Here is an 11,838-nt window from a genome sequence, read left to right on the forward strand (position 1 = left end):
GGGTGGGAGGGAGACGCAAGAGGGAGGGGATACGGGGATATATGTATATGTATAACTGATTCACTTTGTTGGAAAGCAGACACTAACACACCATTGTAAAGCAATTATACTCCAATAAAGATGTTAAATAAATAAATAAATAAAATTTAAAAATTTGTTGTCTATCATAGGATTGAAACTATATAAAAATGACATACATATGGACAGAGATTTAAATGAAACTTGAAAGCTTTCTAATTTATTAGCAAGACGGGGTTGTAAGAAAATTTTTAAATGTAATTTTGATTTTGATCGATGGTTTTTTTGTTTATAAGATAAGAACAATTTTATAAAACGACCTTTTGGAGAAGAGAACCCTGGCCCCATCTTGAGAGAAATGTCTCTCAAGGTGGAATCTATCTCTGCTGTGTAAGCTCTTAGGAAGAGGGCCCGAACCCATGACAGAGTTAGCCTCTGAACCTACAGATGGTAATTGTATTTTCTGTGACAAAAGTGGGCAGAATACAGCCCATGGGCCAAATCTAGCCTGCCAGACAAGAATGGTTTTTATGTGTTTAAATGGTTGGGGGAAACAAAAGGCCGAATAAAATTTTCTGACATGTGAAAAATCATGTGAAATTCCAACTTAAGGGTCCACAAATAAAGTTTTGTTGGAACACAGCCATACTCGTTCTTTTACTTTTCTCTGTGGCTGCCTTCATGCTTACAGCTAGAGCTGAGTTGCCACAGAGACCCTTTAGAATGCAAAGCCTAAATTATTTACTCTTTGGTCCTTCATAGAGAAAGTCGCCAACCTGCTCTAGGACATCAGTTCAATATGGCCCAGAGACATGGGCATCCTGCATTCTTGTATCCCCGCTTTTTTTTTTTCTTTTCTTTTTTTGGCCTTGCCATGCGGTGGCTTGTGGGATCTTAGTTCCCCGACCAGGGATCGAGCCTGTGCCCTCTGCATTGGAAGCACAGAGTCTTAACCACTGGACCGCCAGGGAAGTCCCATCCCTGCTCCTCCCTGTCCTCACTCCTGCTCACCTCCTCGTGGGGAAAGGAGCATCATCGAAGTCATCTGAGTGCCAACATCAGGCAAAGGAGGACCTTGAGAAATAGGTCCCTTAAGCTTCTAAAATATCCTTTGTAGAAGGATATTATCAGTAGAATGAGGATTTGGGTATAATAAACACTTCATGGGAGTTTTAAAGCCGTTTAGTCAATACATTCTCTCTTGGAAGTGAAAAGGCCAATATACAAGGGTTCTTGTCACTGGTTGTTATCGTGGCGATCATTCCTATATGTGGTCAACAAAACAGAGACTGTCATCCTCCTAATGCTCATTACGAACGATTCCTTTTTCCAACTGAAATGATAATGCACAAGTCTCATTAGAATAAAGCTCATTAGAAACCCACTTGGCCATTAATGCCTTGATTGATTTTTCTAATGAAATAAGCCAGGGGAGGAGACTTGAACAGCACCGCTAATTATCTTTGCTTTTCTTCGGCGTCGCCTCACAACTTGTTATAAATTGTTGTTGTGCTGTAACGAAAATGCTGCTGAAACACTCCCTGACTGAAGAGGCTCTGACACTTGCAGCCCCGAGGAAGGAGTAGAGGGCGGCTGACTCCTGGCCCACAGCCCTACAGGAGGAGGATTAAACAGCAGCCCTGGGCGGGGTGTGGGGGGAGTGTCCTTCATTTCACTTTTCCACCCTCTTCCCTCCTCCTCCTCGTCCGTCATCTTTGTTCTGGATTCTGGCTGGTGGTTCACAGATGCTCAAGCTGTGGAATGCAGCTCTCGTGCCCCTGTATTCCTGGTTCCACAGAGTTTAAATGTTCAGGATCCCATAGAAACTTAGATCCGAGGTTGCCGCTGGATGGTGATACGTGAAGGAGAAGTTTTGGGGGAAAAGATGTTAGGTGGGCAGAGAAGCAAGATGGCCCATTAAGTGTCTGTACCAAATACTGTTGGGACCATTGTGTTTCATTAATCAAGATGTTCTTTGGTGCCCAGAAAGCCAGACTTCCCCACAGTGCAGGGTAGAAGTCTACCAAAGAGGCATGACTAAGTCAAGAAACAGACTCACTAAGCCCACAGGAAGAGAGAGGAGGAAGATGAATCATGTAAAGGAAGCAGACAGGAGGTAGGAGAATCCAAATAATGCACAGGTCAGAAACTATGGAGCTTCCCAGTCATCCAGAGAGGTTCAGGAGAGGAGGAAGAATTCTTCATCGGGCAGTTAGCCTGCTGTATGATGAGTACAACAGTGCACACTTCCAGGCAGAAATAAGCCTCATTAAAGCCAACTTCTGTGGGCCACACAAGGATTCCACTGAGTGTCAAAAAGGCAAAGAGGAGAGAGCAGTTCTCATGGGTTCCCTTATCCTGCTCCTCTCCACCCGGGTGCCCCTTCCCAATAGTCTTTTGCTTTATCAGCAAAAAAAGACAAAGGGGAATAAGAGACATGTTCTGTTCTGCCCCCTATAGTAAGGGAAGCAAACATTTTGGCTAAAATTACTTTTAAGACGTGGTGGGATGGAGAAGGACCACTGAGAGGGGAAGAGACCAATTCTCCCTAGAGCTTTCACTTGAAATTATGATGTTGGAACAAGGTCATAAGACTAAGTAGCCACTAAGAGAAGTCTGGGGAGGAGGGAGTAGGAGAGAAGAAAGCAATATATGTGGAAATGCAGGATGTACAAGAAGGATCTGTCAGTTTGGGACGCAGTGGATGACCGATCCTGTTGTTTTGTTTGTCTTTTATATGTTTTAACCATTTTTTCTTTGGGATATTAGATGGTTTTTTCCATGCCTAATAAAAATGCTGCAATGAAAATATTTGTACACTTCTAAGAATTTTATAAAGGTATAGTTTACATGCCATAAGATTTACTTATTTTATATGTGCAATTCAGTGATTTTTAGTAAACTGACCAAACTGCATGACCATCACCACATTCCAGTTTTAGAACATTTTCATCACATCAGTAAGATCCCTCCTGCCAGCTTACAGCCAATGCCCTTTCCCACCTCCAGCCGCAGGGAATAAATGCATATATTTTTTAAAACATATATTTGGGAGTTTATCATTAATATTGATGTCTATGATTGCTATAATAAGAGTATGAACATTTTTATGACTCATAATACATGTAACCAAATTACTTTCCAAAGCAGCCATACCACTTTACAAGGCTGCCAGCAGTGTATGAGAATTGCATTTCATTGTACACGCCCAAGAATTGGGTATCGCTATTTTTAAATAATATCTAATTGTCTTCATTTGTATTTTTTAATTACTGAAACAGACCATTTTTCTATTTGTGTGTTTACTGACTTTATTTGTTCTAAATGAATTTCCACTCTGTTCCCTTGTTGAAATCCTGTTACATTAACTTTTTTTTATTGATATGAGCTTCTCATGTAACTTGTCACTTACACATTGTATGCTGCAGGTATTTTTCCCATTGAGGTTTGCCTTTTTATTTTGTTTTCTTCTTTTTCTTTTGGTATGCAGTTTCATTTTTACATGATCAAATATGTTCATCTTTTTATTTTCTACATGATCTTTTTTATGCCTTTGAGGCTAAGAGTTATTTCCTTCTCCAGAGCTTTGACAGAAGCTCAGTTTTATGTTCTGTTTTGTATTATTATTATGATTTAGCACATCATTTCTCTTGGAATCTGTCATTTCTGGTGACCCTCTTTGTCAAATACTTAATTCTTCCATATCTTAGGCCATATTACCAGGATATCTTATGCTGTTCTGGTGATGTTTTTGATGGCTCCACTTTAAAAAGAACGTGAGAAAACTGACACACATGCAAGGGAGTAAGACCTAGGTGAAAACCTCATTATTCACAGGTAATGGACCGAAGGATGCTATCAGTCTGGGAAGACCTAGCCTCTGGTCACAAAGGCCCTGACTGTGCCATTTTGTGGGAGTTACAGAGAGGCAGGGTTTGGGTTCAGCTGTGAACAATTTCATGAGTAGCTTGGAAAAGTATCTGACATGTTGCAGTCGTAAAGAGAAGGCTCCCTGCCTGTAATATGGTCAGTGCAGGTCTGTTCTACATTAGATGCAAGGTAGGGGAGGAAGACCTCTGGGTCCCCTTCCAACTCCAAAATCTCAGAACTCTCTAGATACTGTTCCTCCTTTCGTTTAGTCAACAAATATTTATTGAGCATCTAATATGTCGCCAGCACTAGTCTACGTCCTAGGGATGCAGCAGAGCAGAAAACACTTTCTGCCCACTGGATGCGTCTGTTCAAGGGGGAAGACAGCCAATAAAGGAACAAAGCAATACCTTAATGATGTCAGGTAATGATAAGTAATATAAATAAAAATGAAACAGAGTGAGAAGTGCTATTGTATATAAGGAGCTCAGGGAAGACAGTGAGGTGACATTTGAGCAGAGGTCTAGAAAATGCGAAGTGATGGATGGGGTGAGGTCTGTGGGCAGGAGCCAGCCAGGAAGTTGGAGGAAGGACAAGCATCCAGACCCTGAGGTGCCAGCTTGTTTGAGGGCCTGAATGTAGATGAGTAATCCAGCAGTGGCCCAGTTTCTCACATAGTCAGTTTATTAACAGTTGGATCTGTTGATCTCATTTTTCAATATCATCATAAGAGCTATAATTTATTAAGTACCATGTGCCAAGCTTTGCTAAACACCTATGTGTAGTACTCCTAAGTCTCACAACAGCACTGCAAGTTAGGTCTTCCTGTCCCCATTTTACAGATGGGGAAACTGGAGCTCACTGCTTCCTCTCTGGAACTTTCATCTTGTTCTAGTCTACTCCATTGGGGAAATACTCAGTTCACAGCTGACAATTACATGCTTGAGGTGTATGTATTAGGCCAAATGCACACACATCTACAGAGAAGTACTAGAAACTCCTGTGATAAAACTCACCCCTGAAACTGGACAGCCAGCCCTAGACTATTTGCCAGCTTAAACTTGAGGAGAAGAAGTACTATAGGCACTTTGGAGGAATAATGCCTTTATTTGAAGTCACTCTTTGAGCTGTTCCTCTTTAAACTAGCAGAATTAGGACAATGTCCTTTCCTTTGCTACACCTTAATATTGCTAATTCTAAGCCTAGACATTTCAACAAACAAAAAATCCTGACCCTAGAACCTTAGAAATGTATGAGTTGACATAAATTTCCAGTTTCCAAGAAAATAACGCAGACAATTGAAGAGGGCATGGAAACTCTACAGAGTAGGGGTGTGGTCAGAGAAACTGGTAGGCAAAAAGCTCCTTGCGATTTTTTGAGTCTACACCAAAACGCCTCTGTGGTTCTTCATACGACCCTTCCTTGTCAGCGTCATCATGCGTTTCCATTCTTCCCACTCGTGGGGTCTCGTGGGGACCTGGCTGTCTGTAGCTTTCAGTGTGTCCTTTGCACAAGGGTGGAATTGTGTCTAACAGTCCCTAGTGCTGGCTGCATACAGTGTCTTTACAAAGACTTCCATTTTGTAGTCCCTTTAAGGGGAAAGGGCATGCTCTGGGCTAAGAGAATCGCTGTGTAGCTCCCAAACCCAGCTCACTCCTACTTCCTGCCTTCTGACAGCTGCAGGTTTTAAGGTTCTCTTTTTAGCATAATTCTTTAAAAATTTCAGTGAGACCTGAAGTCATATTATAGAAACAAGCGCCCTATCTGGCCCAGTAGAGCCTGTGTGCAGGTGGGGGGCCCTTGTGACGCTGAGATGGGGCTGCTTCAGTACGTTTTCTTGGGTTCCCCTTAAAATGACACTGGCCATATGGGAGCTCTTACTCTCCTTGTTTTTGATTTCCAAGTTTTCTGTTCGTAAAATAATTGCTTCTCAGAGCTGCTGACAGGTGATAATAACAAAAATGAAACTGATTTGAATTTAGTTATCAGCTCACTATAGTCGTAACAAAAGAGGCAAGGATTAGCCCCGTGTTCTGGGCTTCTCTGAGGTTTGCCCACAAGTACCAGGGCGCAGGACTCCTACCTACTTTGCAGGGTTGGTGTGAATAACCAATGAAATAGTGTCTGCAAAGCAGCTGATGCAATTTTCCTTCTCCTTCTCGTAGTAATTATAATAATTTCAGGGGAGCAAATGCTTGAGAAATGAAAGTTGCAGTTTGGGTTGACGCAGAGGGTTTACAAGAGATTTGTCCCTCAAAAGAGGGCACTTTCTTTCTTTTATTGAATGATAGATTCTTTAAATTCTATAGAGCTTTACAGTTTTCAGAAGTTTCACACACATGATTTCATACAATCCCATAATAACCCTTTTTTCCCCTACCCCTCAAAAGAGGGCACTTTCTTATGAAAACCTCCAGTGAACTTGGAGGGTCTGAAATGCTCCTTCTGTTTAACCCTATAACTCATTTACAGAGTTGGAGACACCGCTTTATCAGTGAGTACACCAGTTCACGTGTGTGTCTGTCTGTCACGGCATCCAAGTTCTTCCTTGTGGATAAGATGCCCTCTGAACCCCACATTGGCCACTTAGGCCTTTGCTTTGATTGAGGCTTCTTAAGAAGGGAAGGGATTGAGGTGTCTGCCATAGAAGCTTTATTTGAGCACATGGGGTTCTGGCCCGTCTGGGGTGCAAGGCTGAGGTGGAAGGAAGGGCTCCCTGACACCTGGCAGAGTACAATTTGTGAGGACAATTCTCACCCACCTAACCGCCGTAAGGAAGGTGGTCCCTATTCCCCTGCCAGGGCCCGGACAAACAGGGGGGTTAATAGCAGTAGTAGTAACAGTAGCAGCAGCTAATATTTATTGACCACCTGCTAGAAACGGTATTTTTCCCATGGAATCCTGATCACAACCCTATGAAACAGAGACCATGATTATCCCCAGGAAACCAAAGCCCGAAGACTTGCCCAGCGTCTCACGACAGTGTGTGTATCCACATATACACTGGAGAGGTCCCCTTTCCTTTCCTAATGTAAACTCCATGAACCCACCTTTCCCCTCCAGCCAGACGCTCAGAGGCCACTCGCAGGTCTGCTGTCTGAGCCCCATGAGTTGAGGATACGTGGAGAGCATCATCTGATATATTTCGGATAGGTTTGGATGTGTCCTGTTGCCCACAATGGAGAATAAACTCCCAACCGCCAGGGTCCACGAGGGTCTCCTTTCTAGCTCTCCATCATGTGGCTCAGGGAGTGTCTCCTGGGTGGTCTGGGCCAAGGCAACAGCTGGCACCTGCTTGGACACTATCACCAGGGAGGTGTCACTGGGGACACACTTCTCTTATCAGGAAGATTGGTCACCCAGCTTCCCTGCCCAGGAGACTCTTTTTTGCAGCAAGTAAAACAAGCAGGCTCAAAAACTCTGCAAGGAGCAGGGGTAAGAGTTGGCAAAGTGAAAGTAGAAGAAACCAAAGTCTGCTAATTGGTGAATCATTCAAAGAGAACAAGCAATCTGGGGCCGGTTAGCATGGGAACGGGCCACCCTCGTGCTTTTGCAGGCCCCGAAGACTTCCTGGTGTGGCAGCACTTTTTTATTTGTCAAACACACGTGTACACACATACATGTGTAAAATTATGTGCCAGGCCTGATTTGATCACTTTACTCCCTATTAACTCACTCAATCTTCAGCAACCACATGAAGTTGGTACTGTTGTTATCTTCCTTTTACAGATGGGGGAAGTGAGACACAGAGAGGTAACTTGATCAAGATCCCAGAGCTAGTGAGTCACAGAGCCAGGATGACTGCCCAGCCAGGTGGTACCGTCCTGCATTAAAATGATGCTGAAATATTAGGAGAATGTGAGCTGCTTCCAATATTACGGATATTGTGACAAAGAAACATGTCATACATTTGAGAAATAGTTGTATGCAAAATTATTATTTTCTTTATGTTTTAGATACTTTTAGTAATAAGTCCCAGTTATAAAGAAAATTTTATGTTTAAAGGAACTTTCCCCCCAGAATTGAAACATGTAGTGTGTATTTAAAAAGAAAGAAGTCAGCCCCCTCCCCTTCCACGGCTGCCGAGCTCGCTGTTTTTGCTCCTGCCTATAGCCGTGGTCAAGCCTACTCTCCACATGTTTCTCCCGCCCTTGTCTAGGTCATGGGGAGGCTTGGGTGCCAAGCACTTTAGACAGTCAGGACATGGCTCTGACTTCTGTTGGAAAGAAGACGTGGACTGTGATCACTCATGCAAAACCCTAAGGTATCAACATGGGATGTTTGCAGAGACCAAACTCCAACTACCACCTATGCTGTCTAGTCAGAAAGTTAAAGATATGTGCATGGCATGCCAAAGATTGGAGGTCGGGTAAAAGCTTTATGACTTCGGAAAACTTCTGGGCCTCTCTGGGCTTTGTTCTTCTCATCTGAGGAATGGGAGACACAACAGCACATAAGACATAGGGCTGTGGTGGCAGAATCAGCAATACTTGAAAAGTGCTAAGCACAGTACCCAACATGGAGAGAGCATTCGGCAAACTTGAGCATCATGGGATGTTACCTGTTCACACTTGTGTGATCCAGGGGTAGAGGGCTCGGTCCAGTTGAGCCAGTATGATTGTCACTCCAGGAAATTTGAAACAACAGACACAGGGGATTCCCTGGTGGCGCAGTGGTTGAGAATCCGCCTGCCGATGCAGGGCACACGGGTTCGTGCCCCGGTCCGGGAAGATCCCACGTGCCACGGAGCGGCTGGGCCCGTGAGCCATGGCCGCTGAGCCTGCGCGTCCGGAGCCTGTGCTCCGCAACGGGAGAGGCCACAACAGTGAGAGGCCCGCGTACCGCAAAAAAAAAAAAAAAAGAAAAAGAAAAAAAAGAAACAACAGACACAGAGACTGGAAGTTACTGGAACTAGGTCACATTAATAGCCACTCTCAGGAGGTAAGGTCCATGTTGTTCCCACATCTGTCCTTCCCAACCTTGGTTACGGAGCCCTCACCTCTTTGGGATACCTTTGTATCTTTCCAATACATTCCTCTTTTTTTTTTTTCTTAAAAAAAAAAAAAAGAAAGTGGTCAAAGGATATAAATAGTATGAATACGTGACTTTACACAAAGCCTTTATCTGTGACACTGTGACACAGGCAGGACGGGGACTTGTTTCCGTGCTCTCTGTGAGAGACTACAGACCAAGGAGCCTGTGCTTTGACCAAGACAGCCCAGTGATGTCAGACGTGGAGCTTAAATCCCAGGCCTAACTGTGCCTTCATAGAGCATATAACCTGCTGGAGAGAGGATGAAATATGTTCAAAAGTAATGGCTGGATATAGTTCTTAAGCCCTCAAGTAACCTGTTTTGTTAGGGAGGGCATTAAAAGCGTTTTTGCCAAAAGAAAAAAAGCATTTTTGCCTTCCTTGTGCATATCCCACACATACCAAACATAGTCCTAGATATGTTAATACATATTCGGTGAATCTTTGTTTTTTAATCCCTGTCTTAACTTAGGATGGATTAAGGGACTTCCCTGGTGGTCCAGTGGTTAAGGCTCTGCACTTCCACTGCATGGGGCGTGGGTTTGATCCCTGGTTGGAGAACTAAGATGCCACATGCCACACAGTGTAGCAAAAAAAAAAAAAAAAAAAAAAAAACACCAACACATTAGGGTGGATTAAAGCTAAGGCATCCCTAGATTATGCCATCCTCGTCTGTAAAAGTGTAAGTTCTGGGCTTGGAGATATAGCTGTGGAGCCCGAGGAGAAAGGGACTCGTTCACTGTTTATTTTGGTTTCTCCTGTTCATGACAAATTGGTCTCCTGAATGGACCATCCGTTTGGTAATTACTTCGTGAAAGGCTGAGTCTTTCCTGTGCCTAGTATAATATAAGTTCTTACCAATACAAAATAAGGGCTTATTGGGGGCTTGGTAAAACTTCCATGCTATGAGGTATATACAGTTTATAAATCAGCCAACACGTATTTATGACTTACCTACCTGGTGTTCGGTAGTCAATGACGGAGCCTGGCTCCTGTTGCAGGGAGACGTATACTGAGAGAAAACCGATTGCAAGTAACTATCTCAAGCCTTGCTTTGGATTCTCAGTCACATCTTATTCTTTTCTTTTCCTCTCAAGGGTCGAGATTACTGTTCGGAAGAAGAAGATATCACATAGCACCAATTCTACCACTCAAACTGGGAGCTACTACTGTGTAAATAGGTTACACCCCACGTTGAAATCTTTGCAAAGGTCGGTTCTCTTCAGCGAACAGCACTATAGCAGAAGAAGATTGTTCCATATCGTATGCCCCATTAAATTACAATGTTTCTTAATGAACTTGCAAAGGAATATTGCTAAAAACAAACAAACAAAAAAACTGTTATCGAACTTTCTTTGTTGCTGCTAGTTAAAACTTGTTGCAACTTTTCACTTCTCTCAGTGTCCAGGTCTGCAGCAAAATTCTGCAATTTCACCTTAAAGATATTGTTGGTTTTACAGATGCTCTCCAACCTATTTTCTATAAGATGAGGTAGTGGTGAACTCAGATATCCAACTTCTGTCCTAGACCGGTTCCGCTTCTAAGACAAGCGCGCCTCCTTCCCTCTCTCCTCCCTCCCTGCCTTCCCCCGAGCAGTCCAAAGCCTTGCTTCTCACTGGTAGTGTTGCGCTTTGGAGATGGGACGGTTGCTATGGCAAAAGCCTTGTTTCTCTGCGAAGAAGAGGTAGAGACGCTGTTATCGATTAAAAGCATGTTGTGACATGACTCCTGGAAGTGACATAGGAGCGAACGGCAGGTGGTTTCATTTCCTGGGTCTCTGAATCAAAGATCAAGCTTGCAGCGTCAGTTTTGCTCCGATGCAGACGGAAGTGTGATCACAATCATTTTGAATCCCTCTTGCCTACTTTTTTTTCTAAGAAAATAAACATTTTACTGTTTTTATGTTTCCTTGTCTTCTCCCATTCATCCAGCTCAGTGTTTTACGATGATCCTGGGTGCGGAAGACGAGCCCTCCTTAGCAATGACTCCTCAGTGGCCGCCTACCATCCCATTTATAACCCACCAAGCATTCGCAGTGGTGACAGTGGTCAGAGGAGGTGAGGGGACATCCCACGGCTTCTTAGGAGGGCCTGAAACCACCCTGTTACCTTTCATCCTGTTAGCAAATAAACCACCCTACTTCCCTTCAAAATGGCACGCGGGCCTTGCCACCTCCTTTCTCTTACTTGCAGCACTGGATGGTGTGGTGAAAAGCGTTTGCCGACTGGAAAACATAGTACATTGACACCGGTGATGATGTTCGGAGATGCGAAAGCCAAAGCCCCGGGCAGTAGTGGGGAAGATGAACTGTGGGTTTGGTAGAGTTTATTTTTCCATATTCTATGAAGAGAATGGTCTCTTCTCAAAGACAGAAATAATATTTTTAACAAATGTTGTCACAAGTAAATAGCAATCAAAAGGAGAAAATAACTTTTGTATTTTTTTAACACGTTCGATAGCTTTGACAAGGGTTCTCTTCGTGACTTTCAGGGGAGGGCACCCTATTCAGTGCCAGGCCAGCAGTCCAGGTTTGGGTTTGGCCCACAGAAAGAAACACAGCGAAAGCACTGTGTGTTTCTCTCTTTGCAGGGTTGTGAACGCGAAAGGCCTCAGCTTGACTTGAAAATCCATCCACAGAGCCCATGGCACCACTAATGTGTTCAGGGGGAGATTCCTTATCTCCTTTTAGACCCGGCACACCCCAAAAGTGAGGGGAAGGAAACTCAGTCAGGCACTAGAGAATAATGGACTCAAATGTTAGCAACAAAAGCCCTTCCTTCTTTCAGCCGGCAGCAGCAGCTATTTGGGGGAGCAGCTGTGGTTGTTACATAAATAGAGACACAGCCAAAATTTCAGGCTTTTTATCCAGCTTTGAGCAGAAAAAACGCAGGGAGAGTTCGAGTCGCCTAGGGTTTTAT

At 43.7% G+C, this 11,838-nt stretch overlaps 1 protein-coding gene across 1 annotated transcript in view; it reads left to right on the forward strand.

Moving 5' to 3' along the window:
* The window catches only part of C4H1orf21 (chromosome 4 C1orf21 homolog), a 233,112-nt gene extending 222,290 nt beyond the window's left edge, over positions 1-10,822 (forward strand). The window contains exon 6 of the mRNA XM_024133781.3: positions 10,018-10,822. Coding sequence (XP_023989549.1) covers positions 10,018-10,056 — 39 coding nt within the window. The 3' untranslated portion in view covers positions 10,057-10,822. The remainder of the gene's footprint in view (positions 1-10,017) is intronic.
* The last annotated feature ends 1,016 nt before the right edge of the window (positions 10,823-11,838 follow it).

The sequence above is a fragment of the Physeter macrocephalus genome, chromosome 4, assembly GCF_002837175.3.
Source record: "Physeter macrocephalus isolate SW-GA chromosome 4, ASM283717v5, whole genome shotgun sequence".
Lineage (NCBI taxonomy): Eukaryota > Metazoa > Chordata > Mammalia > Artiodactyla > Physeteridae > Physeter > Physeter macrocephalus.